The sequence below is a fragment of the Copadichromis virginalis genome, linkage group LG16, assembly GCF_057382275.1.
Source record: "Copadichromis virginalis isolate Kocher_CV1m ecotype Utaka linkage group LG16, C_Virginalis_male_GT1.1, whole genome shotgun sequence".
In the NCBI taxonomy this organism is placed as follows: Eukaryota; Metazoa; Chordata; class Actinopteri; order Cichliformes; family Cichlidae; genus Copadichromis; species Copadichromis virginalis.
The window spans coordinates 34,250,660-34,271,659 of record NC_140633.1 but is presented as its reverse complement, the minus strand read 5'-3'; the positions used below and the strand labels follow the sequence as shown (position 1 = coordinate 34,271,659).

Below are 21,000 nucleotides of genomic sequence, written 5' to 3'. Positions count from 1 at the left end.
GTGGAGAAAACGCTGCATTTCAGGCTTTAACAGGACTTCACTGACTAGTTAGTGCCCTCATGCCCATCTCTTACATACTAATCTTTGGTGTTGCATGAAAGTGTAAAGAGTATTTTCCGGTGAGACGCTGATATGTGGTCAACAGTTATAGGTATAGCCTGAAATACTACTACTAATCATCATCATTCACTACTTTTAAAATAGTTTTAGTCACATTAAAATCACAATAAAAGCTTATTTCAGCTGCGCCCTGATTTACAAAAACTGTCAAATTATAAACACAGAAAGTTCAATAGATGGATGTTCAAAAGAAAACACATGTATGACTGAAGCAGTATGTAAGGATGGATTGAAATAATATCAAAATTATTGAAAGGAAAATACAATGGAGAAGTCAATAGATAAAATAAAATAAACTGCAAAAAATAAAATAAAAATAAATGTCTAAAATGTGTTGTTTATTAGTTTATACTTCATTTTGATAGTTTTGGCCCTCCATATAAATATCTTTTGAATACCAAATTTTAAATTTTATGAGCAGGGAAGCATCGATCTTAATCACACTGATGTCTCAGCAAGTCTCTGGATACCTCAAGGTAAGTTCAGCTGTTACTGCCCCGAGGATGCTTTTGTAACAATAACTAATCACATCACTACAGAATAAAAACAAAAACAGTCATTTTCGCGGTTTTATTCCAACAACAACAGTGCCAAAAAAAAATTGCACAGTTTGCTCATTTACAGTCACATCAGATAAAAATGTGAGAGATATAAAAAACATCAAAGCGACTGATTTTGACACACCGACACAGAAACCTGAGGATTAAATACTCGTCCACGCCAGAGCCTCTTCAGAAAACGTGAACAAACAAAACAAGGCGTTTCCAACTGCCTGATGTATGAGCATGTGTTAGAGGACTAACTAGTTCTGCACAACGAGGACCAGCTAGCAGGAGGTTACAGGTATTAAAGTCACTGTAGGCAGAAGCAAGACAAGTGGAACCACTGAACTGTAAAGCACTTATAGACTGCAGTAAGAACATTTCATATCACCAGGTAAACACTGTTAAACATCACAAGTTTGTACAGAAGATGATTATGAATAAAAACAATCAGCTGTCTCTGATATTGTTTCTTTGGCTGTCACTTAACAGCAAAAAAAAGAGATCAAGGATGTGTGTCGTTTAAAGGTTTTTGTGTTTGTTCTGGGAAATACGACTAAAACTTTCACCACCAGGGGGCAGCAGTTTACCAGCCTTTTCCTTGGCTGCCACTGTAAATAGGAATGTGCTTTTTATTGATTAAATGCAAGGTTACACTAACTCGCTGCTCCCTCTTTTGGTACGTACATGAAAGTACAGCCAGGCCACAGTTCAGCTTCACTTCATATTTCTTCAGCACAATACAGATAAAATCAAAGTTTCTGCAAATGCTGATAACTTTTAACACTTGAATTTACAATAAGTACCAGTAAAATGGCTGATTTTAAGACTTTAAATTACTGCGACATCTTGAAGCCTCTAGTCTGTTTTTAGGGGTAAAAGCAGCTCGGGTTTTGGCAGCTGCACGAAGGATGTTTCCAGAGATCAATCAGAGTGAGTGTCACCTTGGGAGCCAGAGAAGCAAGCTCATTAAAAAAAGAAAGAAAGATGCAGTGGGATGCAGTAATCTGGTGAAAACTTCTCTTACTGTGGTTCAGTTCAGCAAGAAGACAAACTGATGTCTGAAACTGAAATTATAACAAATCTTTCTGGACAATGAAAACGACACCTTGCAAAAGACTTGACCTCTATTTAACTTTTACTAATGTTTCAAACCTCAATGAGCATCTTTAGAGACCTAATGAAAGGATGGGGTGATGCCATTTTCAAAAGTTCATGAACTCGTTCCCAACCATCAGCAGGCACAAGCTCCTGTAAGCAGCTACCAGCACTCCGAACATTAAAATAAATGATGCTCAGAAAGCAGGAGAAGCTGGAAGATTACCGAGTGTAATGAAATTAGGAAAACGCAGATAAGAGGAAGAGGAGAGGTCAAGCTGCTGACTGGAACCCTGGAAGAAAGTAATCCTGTTAAATATGACAGAAATGTGTCAGTAGCTGGATGAGAAAACAAACAAACAAAAGCTTATATTTTTAGCTGTTCACACAAATTTGCATGCCTAAAAAAAAAAAAAAAAAAAATAATAATCACTTTGAACAGGTTGACATTTAGGATGTTATAAACTCTATTCTGCTTTCCTGTATTTCATACCAAGCATGATGAAACTTTCAAATAAAGAGATAATCCCCGTTCTCTGAAAATACCATCTTAAGACTGCTCAGAACACTCAGTTTCAGACAGTTTTGTTTTTTAAGTTTGCAACTGTATGACATCATAAAGAGGGTACATCCAAATTTGGGGACATAGAAGAACCACCTACCTGCTTTTTCAAATCTGTTGCTAATGAGGGCCTTAAAGGGAGAGGAGTTAAAACTGGCCCAGTGTAAGATAAAGAAGAACTACTTTGAACTGTAAATCATGCAAAGCTGCTACAGAGGAGTCCAAGAATAAAAAATATGAAGTTGGAAATAAGAAAAGGTCCACTTTAACTGCCGATTTTGGCTATAATAGGAGACATTGTGGCAGCAATTCCTGCGCCTATTTTATGCAATTTATACAAATTGAGGTTTTTTTTCTGGAGGCTTCCACAGAGAGATTTGGAGGAATAACGTGCCCTTCTATGCAAAGGTCCTTTTACCTGAACTGAAGCCATGCTGCACATTCATATATATGACAGATGCTCTACAAAGAGAATGCATCAGTTTGGCACACTGGTTTCAAGTGACAGCATTTCAAAATAGAACAAAATAAAATGAGAATTTGATTTCCTGCTTTATTTCAATCCAAATGTTTTAACTTTATGTTGAATGTATTCCAAGAGCTTCATCACATTTTTAAAAAACACAAAACCCACCAAATTTGAAATAGCAAAATGTCCCCAGAACAGCAGTTGTCTGTGTGTGGATTACTCGGTGCGAGAGTGCATGTGGAAGGACGTGATCACAGTGAACACCGATACAAGTCACAAGTCTATTTATAGAAAACATAACTCTCATCGCTACTAATTTGTTCTACAAAGTTGTGTTTGCCACCGATTCACAGCGAGGCAGACGATGTGCATCTCAAAGCACTAAAACTATACCAAAAACTCACAAGTGCAGAGAAAAGCTGAACACTTACACCACTGTATAAACTCAAACACACAGAGACATTCAGTGCAGGTACATTCACATTGGGAACAGCGGTTTCTGCAGAGCGTGTTGACTTCTGACTGTGAGCTTGATTGGTCCCTAAATCTTTAGTATTTAGTTACTACAGAGTCCCACATTTTAAATAAAATGTAAAGAAAACAGAGGAGCTTTGCGAGTGGACACAAAGGAGTGATATATGCTTTACATTCAATGTAGGGCTTCAGCCAGCACAAAGCTGCTGAGATCTGAACACAAACTGCTGCTTACACAAGAAAGCAAAAAGGCACAGCAGCAGCAGCAGGATGTAAGACAGAAATAAAATAAGACACTGTTAGTACGGAGGACTGAAGCTGTCAAAATTCATGTACAACAAGGCAATGAATAAAGATCAAATTATAAAGATTAAAAAAGTAAAAAGTTGTACAACTCAATTAATGAAAAAAAGAGCGACATATTTGTCACCATATTGTTTCCCATAATATCAATTATATAGTATTTATTTATTTCCATTAAATTTTTTCCTTCCATTTATCTCCACAAACGTGTTTCTTCATTTCATCTTTATTTAGCTAAAACTGATTTTTTTCTTCATAAAAATGATGGCACTGTCATGCAGATAATTTTCCTTTCTACCTCCAAACGCATAACTTAACTACAAACTAATAACAATGGAAGATTAAATCACAAGTTAAAAATAAAATGAAAAAAAAAATCAATGTTATAAAATGTGCCATAAATTAAGTAATACTTACGTTAATTTTTACTTATTAATTTTAGCGCATTTTATATCTTATTTGTTTATGAAGTTATTATTTCAGCATTTTTGGTCCTTCATAATTTTCCAGAGAGAAAGGTATGACATGAAATACAAACTCTCAGAGCTAGCTTCTTATATGCTTGAAGTTGATTTATTTTAGTTACTGAATAAAACATATTCAAGTTAGAGTGACATAGTGACTACAGGCTTAAAGTAGACTCTCTCTGCTTTAATTCGAGGGGCTGAATAAAAGTAATCTCCAAGCTATTGAGGAATTACAGCCAATTTTAGACACATTACCCCATTTCGAACTTGAATATGTTTTGGCCAGCAGCCAAAATAATGTTTGACAACATGTTTCCCTTTTTTTTGTTAAGTAATCTTGGAGCACAACACCCATATATTTATCACACAAAAAACATTTTAACTGATTAAACTGATTTAAGGTCAAACGAGTGTGAGTGAAACTGGCTTAAAAATGTAAATTTGGCAACAAAAATTGAACAAAAAGGCAACAAAAAGTCAGGCCTACATGTTATAACAGCACTCAAACACACACACAAAACTGTTTTCAGCAATGATAACAGTTTGAAGTAATTGTGGCAACAGATTTTTTCTCTATGACTCTTTCCATTCAAAAGCTTCAACATATCAGATGCTCTCTCTTCTCATTAAAACAAAAGTCTTATTTCTGTCATATTTCTTGTAAAAGGTCTCACTTCATTCATATTTTCAACCCGTATCCATTGTATTCTACTTCACACTCTGTGCAGCTGCTGAAGGAAGCAACTAGAGCATTAAATTTGTAATAATCCGCAACTGAAAATAGTCCCAAATCAATGCACCATCATTAATGTTGGTTCACACCAACATTAATGATAACAAACTTTTGTGAGCAGTTTTAGAATATTTAAATCCTCAGCAGGAAGCTGAAGGGTTTGTAATGAAACAAAGAAAAATATGGAAGTCAGGAGGTGCCAAGATAAATAACATGGGGTTGGTTTGATTTTTTTCGCTGACAGTGCAAAAAAACAAAACAACTCTATCCTCTCCTTGTTAAATTGTTAAAATCCAAATCTACAAGTTCTTTTATGTTATGTTTTTTCAACGTTTCAAATATGAAATGAAAACAAAAAACTTCAACCAACACTCAAACATAAGATAAATACTAAACTCAACACAACACCAGCAAAAAGCAAATTCTACTTCCAATCCCAGGATTCAAGGTCCGGATATCACAGAGAACGTACACAGAAACAACACACTGCCTTCACCTCAAAACACCAACAACCACACCTGATATAGAATGAACATGTGATTGTATGCCCATAATGAAATATTTATGATTTGTTCCACCTTAAAACGCTAATTTATTTCTGCTTAGCATTCATCTCTCAAATTCCTTGGCATTTTGGTCTAACTTACTTTTAACCCATCAACAGGATTACAGCGAGTTTGGCACATAGAGATTTCTGAACACGTTTTACAGCAATGCCTTTAAAGTGCTCACTTCCTTCTCAAAATGACATGTAATATTTTTTTTTTTAAAAAAAGCAAAAACAAAAAAACCCTAAAAAGTCTGACACGTGCACGGATAAATTTGTTCTACAGAGCACTGAAACTGCCAAAATTAAAGCAAAATATAATAATGAATGCCCAGGTGATATGTAGAATAGTTGACTTCTGACCTCGAGTTTGAGCTCACTGAGATTTCGAACTTCGAACTTGATTTCGTATTCACAAACTTGGGTGTCCACATTGCCCGCTTGCCCCATGGTGTGACAGCAACACCCCATCAGGCATAAAAGGGTAACAGGGAATTGGAAAAAAATAAGATATGGGAAATTAAAATAAAAATTTCTATTTACTTTGTTATAAATTAATGAATATTTGTTTTAGGCATCTGATATAATTTTAATTCAGTTACAGATTTACTATTTATTATTTTAGCAGTTTTGATCCGCCATATGTTTGAAAATCTGGTGAAAATTCTTTTAGTTTGTTTAGTTTCTTACACTATCTCATGAGCTCCCCCTGCTGTACCCTTCCCTGAATTGCAGCTAAACCTTTTAAAATCAAAAATCAAATAAACAGGAAGTAGAATGTTTCTTATTGATCAGGTGTAGTAGAGATCATGGAGATTCAGACTTTCTCTGGATAACAAGACGCCCCCAAACCTGCACGTGTACACAAGCCTTCCTCAGTGCAACCCTTCATTTTGCCAATATTGTGCATCAAATAGGTGAGAACATAAACACGCCTGCTTTGGATTTCTCTAACGGAATAAATGTAATACTCTGCCTCTGGTTTAGAGGAGGTACTACGACAGTGAGCAGGTAACAGTTAGAGCTGTAAGTCGTTGCTAAGCAGTAGGCAGTGTAAGAGTTTACAGCACAGTGACCACAGTGAACAACGCCACTGTTGACACCAGAAACAACATCATGTTATAACAGTAACACCCTTTCCACAGTCTCTCATATCATAAGCTTCACTGGTTGTGGAGCTGGCGCTCCCTGAAGGCAGGGCTATAGATATACAGAGTAAGGCAAACATGGTTTCAGGACAATCCAACAGAGCCATATTTGCACCAAATGCTCTGAGGCCATTACACCCTCTCTTTTTAAAACACCCTGTGTAATCACCACGGAGCCTTTAGTGCTAACAGTGAGCAGGAAGTTAACCAGGCTATGTATGTCTATGGCTCCGCTCCATAGCAGCCCGGTACAGAAAGTCCTCAACCAGCCTCAGAGAGTCAGGCTGCGACTTAAGAAGAGGCATGTTATGGTGGAGATGGAGACTGAAACCAGCCCGGTGCTGTCAGAGGAGACAGCACAAGGCCAGCGGGATGAGTGACGCCAACAGGAAGTAGGTGATTCTGTAGAGGTGAAGAGGAGAGAAAGTCACCATGATGATGGCCAAGGGGAGAGGGAGGCAGGAGGTCAGAGGCAGCAGTTTACTGAAAAACATGAAGAACAAGTTAACTGTTAGCATGAAGGATCTCACTGGGAATGTGTGTGCTGGGCAGGTGTGCTCCTACCTGTTGCTGAGCTTTAAAGTGTTACAGTTAATAAGCAGCATGTAGACAAAAATTAGAGGCACGATGTATGGCCAGCAAGGGTCAGGATTCAGCTGGGTGGAATACCTGCACAGGTTCAACAAACAGAGAGCGTTAATATGGAACTACTTATCCTAATGATCACACTCTGTACCTTTGTGTTTATTTAAGCATACAGTTCCCATATTCTTATAAGTCCAGAGGAGTTAACGGTAACATCACTCGAGGTCAAACCTAAAAACCCAAATAACAAGTCCAGACATTTAGGCATTTTATGCAAATAACCAAGTAGGTGCACTCTGTAACATTTTTAAATATAATAAATAGTCATTAATGTGAATTTACAGGGAAAATCCAAAGGATATGACGGTTTCTGCCCTGAACTCTGCCTCCATGACATCCACACATTTACCCATCAAATGCTTCCCTGTGTGCAAGGAAAGTAGTTTAGGGTACAGTAATGGAGCTGCAAGCATTATTTATTTTTATATATATATATATATATATATATATATATATATATATATATATATAAACTTCAGACTTAATTTACTCAAGTAATGTAATAATAAAAAAATGATTTATGCAGTCCTATTTATCTCTCGGCCTCTTCCGCACACACTGAGTCATAACAGCTTGCTCCCTCGGCTGTCTGCTTGAAGCCAGAGCAGCAGCTGTGTGATCATGGGTGAACTTCAGGTAGACTTCCTTTGTAAATCAGACACTCTACTGGAGACTGCTGTAGTCACTGTGCTACTGCACATGTGCGTTAAAACAAACATACTGCACAGTTAGCATCTATTTATCAACTGTGAGGTTCAGAGAAATTAACGCTGATGTGCAGAGCAGCATCTTTCTCTCACATACCTCAGGTTACGGATCCAGTGGATGAGCGAGGGACCGCTGAGCATGACGGGCAGAGTGAAAAGCGCCGACAGGCAGAGGTGGAGCTGCAGGTCATCCCTCACCTCCTGCAGGGCGCACTCCGACAGCAAGGGGGTGCCGTTGCTTTCTTTAGACCTGCTCAAGCATTCGGGATCGATTGTGCCATTCTCAGCTTCTTTGTGCTTCCGGGGAGCCTGGAAAGACACCAGAGGAGATGAATCAGACAAAGCTTGGTTTATAACAGTTTGGCAATCTGTATTTAAATAAGCAGATGTGGGAATGCCATAAACTGCAGTTCCCCTATTGTCCACTTGAGGCCGTTGCCAGCCAGTCACTCACTCAATCACTGCAGCAAAATTAAGTACGGTTACAGCCTGATATGAAAGAAAAATGAAAATCTTACAACATAAATGTTAGTTAAACCTGAACATCTTACCAGATTCAACATGTGTCTCAAATATCTTTCTGTCATCTGCAGCCTCAGAACCTGAGAGCAACAAACAAACACAAACAGCAGCTCAGCTGAAACTTCAAAACAGAGTTTGTTTCCACAGAGGAAGTCCATGCTACACCAAAGGCTCCTGCACCACTTAAAAAAATAAATAAATTAATACAATTCATGGTTTTTAAATATCTATTTAAGAACATAAAATATACACTAGAAAATCTGTTTGCTTTGGTGTTTGGTCAAGACAAAGACAAACTGAATACTCCTGAGAAAGTCTCATGAAAAACCCAAAAGCTTTAAAACCTGATTCACAAAATTTACCTGCCCAGCACTGTTTTTATCTTCATAATCAAATTTAAAGTAAATTTATGGTAAATATTAGATATTTTAAGGCTTTTTTTCCTTCATTATAATCTGAATTACAGGAAGTGTTACCTGCTAAGCAGCTCTGGACAGCAGAATTATAAATAATTTAATTAAATCAATATTCACCCTATAAAGGTGGAACAGGAAGGAGGCAAATATCGACAACGCCCCACAGGAAGTCCCGCCCATAACAGTCAGACACAGCGTGATGAGGAGCTGGGTTCGCAGCCGCAGGGTGCCACAGTCTCTGGAGACAGACGGCCTGCAGATGAAAAGAATTAAAACTCAAGCGAACAAACAGACAATCAGCCAGTTTCAAATGTTTTAATGAACCTCGGTACCTGTGCAATGGAGCCAAGACCAACGAGATCAGCCGGATAACAAGTCTGAGTAGAGCGCTGCCCCAGTACGCCACAGCTGCCCCAAAAATATACAGCAGAGGGGAGAGGAGGTGAACCCATTCTTCACCTGGTGTCTCCTCTTCATGAAATGCCACATCAAGGAAGGTTGGAGGGAGTGTGTCCATAGAGGGGAGGAAAAGCATGGACCAGACCTCCTGAAAGCAGCTACAGCTGTGGGGGGGACAGAAGGGAAAACCATCCTGAGGCGTTTGACTGTTATATGAAAATTTATCTTAAATTAAAGCAGGAGGCCGAGGCGGTTTTAACCACAGTCAGTTTTTTCTGAGGCCAGAAAAAAAAATAACCTTCCCACTCAGCTTCATATTAGAACCACTAAGCTTACCTGAGTGCGATGTGCAGAATATACACAGGCAGGTTGACTTTGTGGGGCTGCAGGCCTTTGCCCACCATCTGACTCATGTCTGCAGCTCGCCTTGACTTCAGGATGGAGGACACCTGCCCCCCACAGGCCAGAAGGAGGGTTACAGCTGTGTACACTGGTACCATGTGACCACAGAACCTCAGTATCTGTCAGATAAGATGCCACAGCGTGAATCAAGTTGGTAATTAAAGATGAAAGATTTATTCGAATGCCACGATGCCCCTAATTTCACCGGAATAAATAAAACAAGGCAATTCCTACCTGTCCGAGCACCCTGGGTAACGAAGTTCTTATGGAGACCTAAGTCACAGGGTAAATATTTAACAGTTTGTCACAACAAATGTGAAGAAGACTCGACCTTCTTTCTGGTAGCTGGAAGGTAGTACCTTATACTGGCAGTTGGGGGCAGTGTGGAGCTGCAGGAGTGCACCTGAGGTGTTGTCTGGACGACTTGTGTGGAGCATCCCTGAGATCTCCGTCACTGATGGCACGCTGGCAGACAGATCACATCAATCATGACAGGTTAAAAGAAAAGCTACTCATCATAGGTCAAAAACAGTTCTTGTTTTACTGGTACTAGTCTAAGTCAAACCCCTCAATTCATCCTCTGTCTCTAACAAGCAGATGTAAAACCTCTTTAAGTAAACTTTCTTTTGATTGGCTGTCCCTCCCAAACAGAAGGTTGGAACTGCAGGTGGGTCAGGCTTCTGCGCTCTGGCATGACCGCAGTGGGAAATTCGATCTTACTGACATCAGACGGGCCAAAATGTGGAGGGAAAATAAAAGCATTTGGCTCACCATGGTTACTTAAACATAGTCTCTAAGAATAACTTCAGAAACTCACCTGACCGTGGTTAAAGAGTCCTCTCGAAACCATGGCACCTTTATCCTGTACACGCTCGGCAATCTGTCTGCAGACACACAATCAGTCACCACTATTACATTACAGCATGAGCACATGAGCCTCTTGATCCAACAACACACACTCACCTTTCTGTACTTTGCACTGGCTTGCAACATTAATTCTGAAAGCCTGATAGACCTGGAGACACAGAGGAGTTTTAAATTTAGCTGAAACAGGGAAGCTGATCCTGACTAGAACCTGAGAACACAGTGAAAGCTACCTGGTGAAAGTGTTGCAGCTCGATGGTGTGAAGAAGTCCAGAGGAGTTAACCGTAACATCACTCGAGGTCAAACCTAAAAACCCAAATAACAATTGCTGAAAAAAAAAAAACCAACCTTTTTTTTTTTTTTTTTTTAAAAGTTTGTGAATCGGTTTTACTAGATTACTCACCGAAGGACAGGACATGCGGCACTGCGACAGACAGAGTCTGAGATTCTTCTCTTTGCCACTCACACTCCACCGTGAACTGCAGAGCAGACAGACACACAAACCTTGACAAGCTCTTTAAAAAAAGGGGGGTTTGTTTGTTTGGCTTCTTCCTCTTCTGGCCTCTGTTTTTGGGTAGTCTGAGGCTGATCACAGATCAGGTCAGAATCAGCATGTAACATACAACTGGATCACCTCCATCACTGCTTTTGGTTTAGTTGAGAGAGGCTTGCCCAAGTAGAGCAAGCAGGACGCAGCACACATCAAATCCATTTGCTCACGGTAAATTTACAGCACAATAACATCTGCGGGCTAAATTGGACATCACACAGACTTTACACTATGGAACTAGGAGGTTAAAGCTAGTCTTAGCAGAATTTGTGAACCATTGTAGTTTCACCTCTGTTAGGTTTAAAACGGTAAAAGGAGTGAAAACAGCTTCAGCTTTTTATATATCAAAAAAAACCTTTAAATCCTTTGATGCCACTGTGGACTTGTGCACATTGACCACAAACACTCATGACTAAACTCAGCTATTCTTCGGAAAGCTGTGTACAAAATCTACAGCCAGAAAGATGATATGGAGCTTAAAGTTTAAATAAAACAAGCCAACACTGGTCTCCTCATTTCAAATATAGGCTATGGAAGTAGAAGTATAACAATGGCAAACAGACCAGAACATTTTTACTGCAGGTTAATCTGAAATACTGAGTCATTGTTTAGTTTGAAGTACCTGCTTGCCATTGAGGTTTGAGGCCGAGACAAACAGATGAGTAAAAGACGACAAGTCACTGAGCCTCAGAGTCAGGACCTGAGGAGGACGACAGACTGTTAGGACAGCTGATGGGATAAAGACTGAACTGAATGGAGTCTCTTTTAGACCATAGTTACCTTGTAGGGAGGCAAAAGCTCAGTTCCCTTAGACAGATCCGCTGCAAACACACTGGAGGAAAAGAGACATAAAAGAAACAGAAATAAATAATTGTGTAACACATCCACAAACTCCATCACATTTTTCACATTGGAGAAAAATATTAAAGATGCTTATTGAGAATAAAGGTGGTGTGAAAAGTTTGACATTAATGATATACTTACCATGATGAGCCATTCTTTTGCAAACAGCCATACACCCAGCTGGTCATCTCCTGTTGGACAATAAATCAGAATCTCTTTTCACTTGGTTTCAAATTTAAAAAGATGTTCTTGGTTCTCCTGCACTAAATATGAAGCATTTAGCCTTAACTCTTACACATGTTAATATTATCAAGCTCTTACAGCTCAAAAACAAAAGGTAGTAACTCACCAGGTTGTTGCTCCGGCAGTAGAAATGGCTGTAGGCTTTCCTGCGACTCGACAGGGCAAACAGGAAGAACTTGGGTTGACCTTCCTGTACAAACAGAGAGCAAAACACTTATGATTACTGTAATCGCTTTGTTTGTTTTGTCAGATTAATTAGTCAAATAATCCTGTTTTGTAGCCTTGACCAGATGTGAAGTGCGACATGCGGGTTTAACTGAGACATCGTTTATGGGACGCTACACGCTCATACTCGTACTCTTCAAGCACAGTGTAGTCACACCGTAAAGCACAGCCTGATTTATTATCTTATTTTCATTTATTTTTAATGAGACGATAACTGACACAATAAACATTGTGTTATATTCGATAAGACTCTAAAGTAGCACTTGTAATCACGAACAATGAATCAGGAACATGTTTACTGAGGTCACAAGTAATTTTATAATTTCTATACAATCAGAATTCTTTTTGAAACAGGAGGCCCCGCCCCCTCATGGCCTTTAAGCACTACTGCACTGGTTTCATTTTTCAGACCTGTAAGCTACGTCCATCTTTTTCATACAGTCTATGGATTAGACATCACTCCAGATGGTTTCATTTTTACCGAGTAGATACATTTTATACATTAAAAATAACTTTCTTTTACAACTTGTATCAGCTACTGGCAGATAATCCATTCAATTATTAATCATCATTACAGATGGGTGAGGCTCTGTTGTACCTTTGGTGTGCTGTAAGCCAGACGAAGTGTGTTAACTTCACTCCATGCATCAGGAAGATCTGGAAAACAAAACAGACAAACAACAGGACACCGATCTTAGTGATTCATCATTAATGCACAGTGAGGTACAGCAAAACTTTGGATGCAAGTGTATTACACTGTCGCCATGAACCATAAAAGAAGAGATGGAGACCTGAAATGGAGACTGGTGTCTCTTGAGTTTCTCCAGGCAACCTCACGGGATGTTTAATGAAATGATGGTTCAGCACAGCTAACTTCTTCTCAGAGTTTTCTGTGAACTGTTAAGAATAAACTGATTAAGTTAGGTTGTCAGATTTATTCATTTGCTTTAAATATTCCCATCTCCCAACTCTCTCTGATGGAGGTTTGTCTTTCATGTCTCCTCAGCAGGAAAACACATGTTGTTGTTGTTCACACCTGTCTGGTTTCAGGATCGATGAGATCAAAGAACGCCCTGACAGTGGCAAGAACAAGCTCCTTGCACCTGAAACACAAAGACACACAAACATAAATAATTTTAGTAATATTTAAATATGGCTCCAAAAAAGGAAAAAGTCCTTTACCAGACAATGGACAGATGATCAGTAGACACCCACGTCCTGGGAACTGCAGTCACCTTGGTAAAAACAAGACGAAAAACTTAAGATACTAAAGTACATTTTAAAAAACAGCACTTGGAGTCAAAAACAACACAAAATGAGAACTTTTCCTTCAAATAGTCCCAAAGTGAGAACGATACCAAAAGGAACCAGAGAAAAAGGGCTGAATTGAAACTTTATTCAGGAGCAAATCGTACCACCAGTGACAGCTTGTTCGGGTCTCCTGGAGGACACGGCAGGGAAGTGAGGCCGGAGCGGACCTGGTAGTCACGATAACCACCCCCGACGGACAAAACTGTGACATTCCTGAGCTTGTTTGCCTGGTTAACCCACTTCTGTCTGACTGCAGAGTAGAAATCTGCACACAGCAACCAAGCAGAGAAATAAAAAACTGTAGAAATCTGTTTATGCTACATGAACGAGTCGAACTGAGCAGGTTTGACCAACTCTTACCCAGCAGGTACGGGTCCAGGGCCAGCACTGGAGCCAGGTGAGGGGAGGCCTGGGTGATGATGATGCTGACCAGGTTAGTGTTGAAACGAGGCAAAGTGAACAGTGCCCGGGCCACCACTCCTCCCATGGAGTGACCGACGAGCACAACGCTCTGAGGTGGGGTCTTCAGGTGCTGGAGAGATAAAAACCCGTGAAATTTTCAAGTCTTCTGGCGTGTGTAGAGTTCAACTTAGTTTCCCTTCACTTTAAATTTGATATTAGGTGAAGACCGGTTATAATCTCTCTCTCTCTCCGTCACTTGGAGTAACCCAGTCTGATATTCAAGGCCTAACCTTGTACAGCCTCAGGATGGCTTTGATGCTCTCGTGCAGGAAATGCGTCTGCCTGAGCAAACTGCCGCCGTAAAGCGCCACCAGCTCCTCGTTGAAGTCCACAGTGAACACGTTGAAGTGGAGACCTCCCTCCATGGTTTCAGCCTTCCTCAATGCGACTGAGCCCAGAGATCGAGCTTCAACAACAGAAGAACACAGATGGTGTTAAATCAGTGAGGATTAAACTGAATGATGTGGTGCAGCTGTGGGGTCAGTACTACTTAGCTATCGAGCATCATCTGATCAGATAAATCTCTGCAAGAGTTATTTATAATTTTCTTTTTTCAGACTTTGGATTATTGATAAAAGTGATCATGGAAGCCAGAAAATGGAAGCAGGAGAAGAAATGTTGAGGAATACTGCATGCAGGGCAGCAAAAAACCACCAGAGTAACAGCAAAATCTGTTTGTATTCACAGGAATAAAAGCGGGGGCGTTCCACTCCTACACACAGCTGGTGGAAAGAATGGATAGCCACCATCATCTCAGAAAGGAGTTGCATCAACAAGAGTTATTAGTTGGAGAGAATATTGAAGTCACCAGAAGATTCCAGGTTAGAATTTCCCAAGAATTAAAAATCTAATATACAATAAATTATATTATAAAATGCAGTGCACATTTATTCTTAAACTATTAAAAAGTATATTCACCTATTAACTGCATTTTATTTAGCATTAGCATTGCAGGTTTGAGCAAATTCTACTCAGCAGGAATAAACAGCACATGTGCTGAGGACTGTTTCCACTCACAGGTTTATTTCTATTATTTTGGACTGATTAAACTACAGTGAGTGAGTTCATGATACTAAGAGAAGTACAGCAGTGAGGCTCGGTGACGAGTTTAAAATGCCGTAATAACGACACAGCAAAAAACAAGCGCAAACTGTGAAAACATGTGCTTGAACCAGTTTTTCATGATGAATAGATTAGAAAAACACACTGAGGTATCCTGATCGATGTGATAATGCAAAAAGCTTTGAGCATCTACTTAAAGTTAAAAAACTGAATGCTTGTGTTCCAAATTATGAGTTTTTATTCGAAACCAGGGATGTATATGGTATACCCCAACACTTCAAACCAGCTTCAAGACCCATAAACCTAATTAAGGAAGTAAATAAGTTAATACTAACATGACTTAGCAACTTGGGGGTTGAAGCATCACAAGTTATTGTTGACCAACTTAATTTAGTGCTTACTCTAAACGATGATACATAATCGCCCCAGGATTTCCAACACTTTGCCTTTTCCTGTCTTCAATTAAATGTCAGTTTCTACATAACATAAATTTTGTGGACTATATGAATCCAGTCCTCGAGTGAAGTCAAATCCTTCACCAACTGTTTTTTTTAGAGCTTTCTTACAAGAAAATGTTCAGAATTTTGTTTTCAAATCCATCCATCACTGAATTCTTTTTTTCTTCATAAATATATTTGCTCATTTTATACGACTACAAAAATAAGATAAAAACCTCCTAGTTAAACAAAACAAACAAAAAAAACAAAACAAGCCACAACATCCAGTTCAATTTAGTTTTATTTATATAGCATCAAATCACAAAAGCAGTTGCCTCAAGATGGTTTATATTGGAAGATAAAGACGCCACTAAAATGAATGAGTGAAACACCCAACATCAAAGAAACCCCTTTGAGCAAGCAAATGGCGACAGTGGGAAAGAAAACCTGCCTTTTAACAGGAAGAAAAACTCCAGCAGGCTCAAGCAGGTGCCGCTGTCTGACAATCCATATTCACAACAGTATGGAAACAGATATACAGCTGTGGTCTGAAATAGTTTTTATGCTATTTCACCTTTATAAAACCTCCCACCATTTTTCTATTCAGGTTAAATTTATGCTTTTAAAAGGTTTCAAGCGATGCTCCTCTTAGTGAGTTGGGGGCTGTGAGGTACTCTTGATGACAACTGGCTGAGCAGAGAGAGACTGTCACACATCATACCAACTTTTGGTTTTGCAGTTTTTTTCATGTGTCAGAGTACAAATACATGGGAGGAAGTAGTTTTAGACCACACGATTCCCTGGTCTCTTAACAAGGAATGTCATTTGTTGAAGAAGAAAACAGCCCTTAGTTTCACAGCGCAAACACAACACTAACTTTGGACATTTTAACCCCTCATGTGCAAAAAGCAAGCATCACAAAGACAAAAATTTCTGTTTGTGAAGGAAACTTCAGTTTGTTTTTTCAGCCAGAAATGACTCAACAAAAAGCTTGATGTCCTCCGTTTCTCCTTTGTCTTTGCTGTAGCACAAAACTTAACTTCTCAGTTTTTTCCCCCCACTCGTTCATGATAGTTTAAATGTAAGCACTGGACCATTATCAACTTTGCACTCTTACCTTGTTTATAACTTCCGGCATTTCCAGGCAGGAAAAGCACAGGGGCGCCGGTGAGTTTGAGTGCTCGGGTCTCCTGGGCGTAGACACCCTCTCCGTACAGGTAGAGCCCGTAGGCCGGGTACAGTCTGGCCACACGGCGAGGCAGCGCCACACGCTGAAACCACACGGAGAGCGGTTAGGAGGCAAAAACTCACACAGCTCATTAGCCTGCTGTCACAGTTACATCACAAAGAGCTTGCTATAAAGCAACTACAGCTGAGCCTACATGTAATCTACAGCTGATTTACTCCAAGCACCTACGCAAACACTGAGCATGAGTACAGCTGATCCTTAATGTTTAAAAGTGACAAATATACTATAACACTAGCTTTTTGTATTGACCATTAAGGGAATAATTCTGTTGGGGAGGTGGGGTGTTTGAAATGAACGGAAGTATGGACAGTAAGGAGCTGAAATTTTATGTAAGTCCTATTAAAATTTCATTTTTTCCCCTAGAAATTTTTAACAGGACATTCTGGGATTGTCAGGTACAAGTCATTTGGGGAGCTGCAGTATGACAAAGCGCTAACTCTCATTTTAGTTTGACACTCTGATGAAATGCCCAACATTCATAAGAAATAAATACGTTTACTTGGTTTTTATGGAGGGCCCAAAGTGTCAAAATTAAAAGTCCTCAAATGACTAAGAAAAACAAAAAAACTGAACTTACTGACTGCTTCTTTATTCATTTACCTATGAATTTACGCCATTGTCTATTTAAAATTTGACATGTTTTTAAAGTGTAGCATGATTTAAAAACAATTTATGGTCATCGATCGTTTTCTTAAACCTGTTTATTTCCATATTTCCTTTTCAAATGAAATGTACTTATTGTACCAAAATGGTGACCCCCTAACCTAAAAACTAACCTGTTTATTGGGACAATAGAGGCACTTTAATTTTATAAGACAAAGACTTCTGATCCAACCTGTGAAAACATTATAATAACCTAATTTTTAGGGACAAAGAAATATTAGATTGAATGCTCGTCTAAAAAAAAATAAAAATTGAGGTTTATGGATGTGACATTAAACCAAAGGTGATGAGACTGTGCACCTGAGTGCAGTTTATTTTATGGTCATGTGTGACATCAATTTGAGGGCTTTGTGTCTAAATGAGACACTTCTAAATGTCTTAGTTATCAAAGGGGGGATTTTATTGAAAGTAAATGGATACATTTTGTATTAACTGACTTATAAACGGTGTTAACACTTGGTAACAATGTCTCATTAACATTGTAATTCTGGAAGTGAAGTGAATTTTGGCTGTTTTGTTATCTTTTTACATTTCTTCATGAATTTCTGTTTCACGAAACGAACGAGGGCGGTGTCCTTCAAAGTGTCATCTCTTCACCTGCCGTTTGATCGACACTCGGCTCACGACAGAAATGGCCTTCTCGAGTCAGGGGATTAGAGAGCTGAAAATAAAGCTGTCAGTCAGGACCATTTACTTTGATGTTTAAAATAAAGTAACCGTGCATGTGATGTCTCATGGTGGGATATTGTAGCAGTTATTTTCAGACATACACACACCTGCTGACCTTTCAAAATAAGAGCAAAGAGACTATCTAAAATAAAACACCTTACAGACAGTTTTAAAATAAGATCATTTTTCAAAAGAAGTTAATAATATATCTGGGAAGCATATGTGAGATGTCAAAACCACGTGGCAAAAGCACTGAGCCAACACAAAAATACTACAAGGTGCAGTTCCTCTAATGTCCACTAGATGCTCTAACTGTGTCCCCATTGACTCTAGTGTTAAATTGTCCACCTTTAAAGCAGAAATAAAGATGTTTACAGCTTGTCAATAGATAATTTCTTCCTTTAACAACTGTACTGGGTGAAATTTTTTAACTCAACTGTTCTTATTTTTTGAAGCCTTAACATTAAGGGCATGGCCAGTTTGACTGATCGGTGTGCCAATATAGACAGCTGTAGCTGACAGCTGGCTGGTGGGCCTCACTTCTGCTAATTTTAGTGACTTAACTGCACCTCTACACCACGTTTTGCTGCTGGGGCAAGTGGTGTAGCTTTGGTGTCTATTTTATTAGTCCTAGTTAGCAGGTATCTGGGTCTGTGCATTACACCTGTGTAGTCTATGACTTGCTAGTTCATATGCTGGCTTGAACGGGACTTTTGTTTCTGTCTTTCAAGTATTTGAAATGTTAATCCTTTAACACTAAAATTAAACCGAAAGGTAAATAACGGTAAATAAGGTTTTGTTTATTTATTAATTTAAAATTAAATAAATAAAGAAGCCAGTTAACATAGAAATATCTTTTTAGTTTATATCACATCTTAAAATGGATGCATTTGTTTTATTCTTTTTAACATCATGTCAATTTATTTTCTGAAGACTTTGTTTTAAATTTTGGCCGTCTTCGACCTCCATACATTTCCGCCCTGTATATCTCGGAACTCTGTTCCCGATACTCTGTCCATTGTGCACATTAAGCATATCTACATAAAGTGGGACTCTGAATCCTTGTTCTCGCTAACAGAACACACACTCCTGAACTGTGTGGACTCAGGCTGATGCCCACATGGCGCATGGCCTCCAGCTGTGCCCCACTTCTGGACAGATGAACCCATTAGTGCGCATATAGAGGAGAGGAAGGCGACCACTTCAACTACTTTCACGAGGCTTGGACCTGTGTGCATTTAACCCACGTCCGATATCGTGCAAAGCTGATCTGCAGGTGACCTGCTGAGAGGGGTCAAGCATCAGCAGTTAATTCAAGCTGCATTGATAATAATCCGACTAACCTAAACCTCAGCAAACAAACACTCACACACCTGTCAGGGAGGACAAAGAGCGACCACACACACTGATAGGGTAGCCACGCACCTGACATTACTTTCTCCCTCAGTTAACGCTAGCAGCCTTCAGAAACTAGCTTAGAACACACCTGGCAGTCATAAACCAACATTCATTCGCGCTAATAAAAATAAGAAGCCACTTAGCGACACACAACCAGCCTCTGCCTTAAACAGCACACCGAATATACCTAACTGATGGCTGATATGTGGGTCTTTGGAATGCTCTGAGTTAATTAGCTGAGTACTCACCCGATACTCCGGGTATTCAAACATATAGGTCATACTGCATCTGTTCTCCTCGAAGCCTGTCAGCAACTCTCGCAGGCCGACCGCCAGCAGCCCCGCGGCCAAACCGTAAAAACCCACCGCGGCGAGCTTCATGCTTCCACCGTGAGTGTGGCTTTTAAATTTCACTGATGTCTGAGCTACACGATTCCATTTTCCTTCTGTTCGTTCCCCGCCAGGCTGTCAGACACCGGCTGAAGCTCACAACAGGAACCACACGCCGCACACCCAAAGAGTGGCAGCTCGGCCGGCCAATGGGTGTAAAGCTCTAAATGAAATGGACCAATGAGAGAGCAAATAGGAAGTCACACGTTTCACGCGAGAAATAGCTACGCTTAGCTTAGCAGCTGTTGTTAAGTTTTTTCTTATTATTTTCAAATTTTATCATCTTGTGTGTTATTAACAGTATTACCTTTATTTATATGTATATATTTTTTCAAGCAATTAAACATTAGTCAATCTGTGACAATTTCAAAGCTAAAATAATTAATTAAAGTGCAAATTATACAGCATTCATGGCAGCTGCCAACTGGAAAAAATTAAAAGACAAATACCAATACCATGCCCTTTTCCCCCTTGAAAATCTGATTGTATAATCCCAAGACAAAAAACCCCCAAAACTTTTTCTTTAATTAAAAAGTTTTGAGACTCGTGAGATTCATTTTGAGACAATAAATCTGTCTCAAAATGAATCTCAAATTCATATCTTCTTAAAGTGATTAATCCAAAGTGAAATTCAAAAGTAATTTCTTTTTAAAGAAAAAATACAAGCATATGTGTGTCTGTGATATTTTTCTCAAGGTGGTGGCGCAGAGGTAAGCACTGTTGCCTCACAGCAATAATGTCCTGACTGGGCTGTTTCTGTGTGATTGTGTAATTCAGGCCTCTTCCCATGTCCATATGCATGCACACATGCATGGCTTTAACTGCGCATCTAATTAAGAAGTCTTAATATAAGAGTATAATAGAAGAATAAGTATAAGATATGTATGTGCATTAGTTAGTTTTTGCCGAGACTATTCTTATAAAGCAGCCTTTAGTTGTTCGAATTTAAGTCTTTGTTATGATGATTCTAATATTTGACACCACTATTGGGTCCAAATTTGGTGTAGATCAGTGTATCTTGCGACAGAATGGCAATATTGTCTGTTTCTTCTCTTTTTTATCCACATACCAAAACTGCCC

The 21,000-nt window shown here is 39.2% G+C and overlaps 1 protein-coding gene across 1 annotated transcript; it reads right to left on the bottom strand.

The window, feature by feature from the left end:
* Positions 1-676: 676 nt before the first annotated feature.
* pgap1 (post-GPI attachment to proteins inositol deacylase 1) lies at positions 677-20,030 on the bottom strand. Its single transcript, XM_085434510.1, has 26 exons — positions 19,780-20,030; positions 16,670-16,823; positions 14,284-14,459; positions 13,952-14,123; positions 13,696-13,856; positions 13,463-13,515; positions 13,317-13,383; positions 13,072-13,177; positions 12,879-12,937; positions 12,162-12,245; positions 11,954-12,003; positions 11,750-11,801; positions 11,592-11,669; positions 10,823-10,898; positions 10,652-10,725; positions 10,518-10,569; positions 10,372-10,438; positions 9,914-10,019; positions 9,789-9,827; positions 9,489-9,673; positions 9,086-9,316; positions 8,871-9,006; positions 8,367-8,417; positions 7,913-8,124; positions 7,028-7,132; positions 677-6,946 (listed from the first exon to the last, which is right to left on the bottom strand). The coding sequence occupies exons 1-26, from the start codon at positions 19,909-19,911 to the stop codon at positions 6,808-6,810; spliced, it is 2,817 nt and encodes a 938-aa protein (XP_085290636.1). The 5' UTR covers positions 19,912-20,030; the 3' UTR covers positions 677-6,807.
* Between the last annotated feature and the right edge of the window lie 970 nt (positions 20,031-21,000).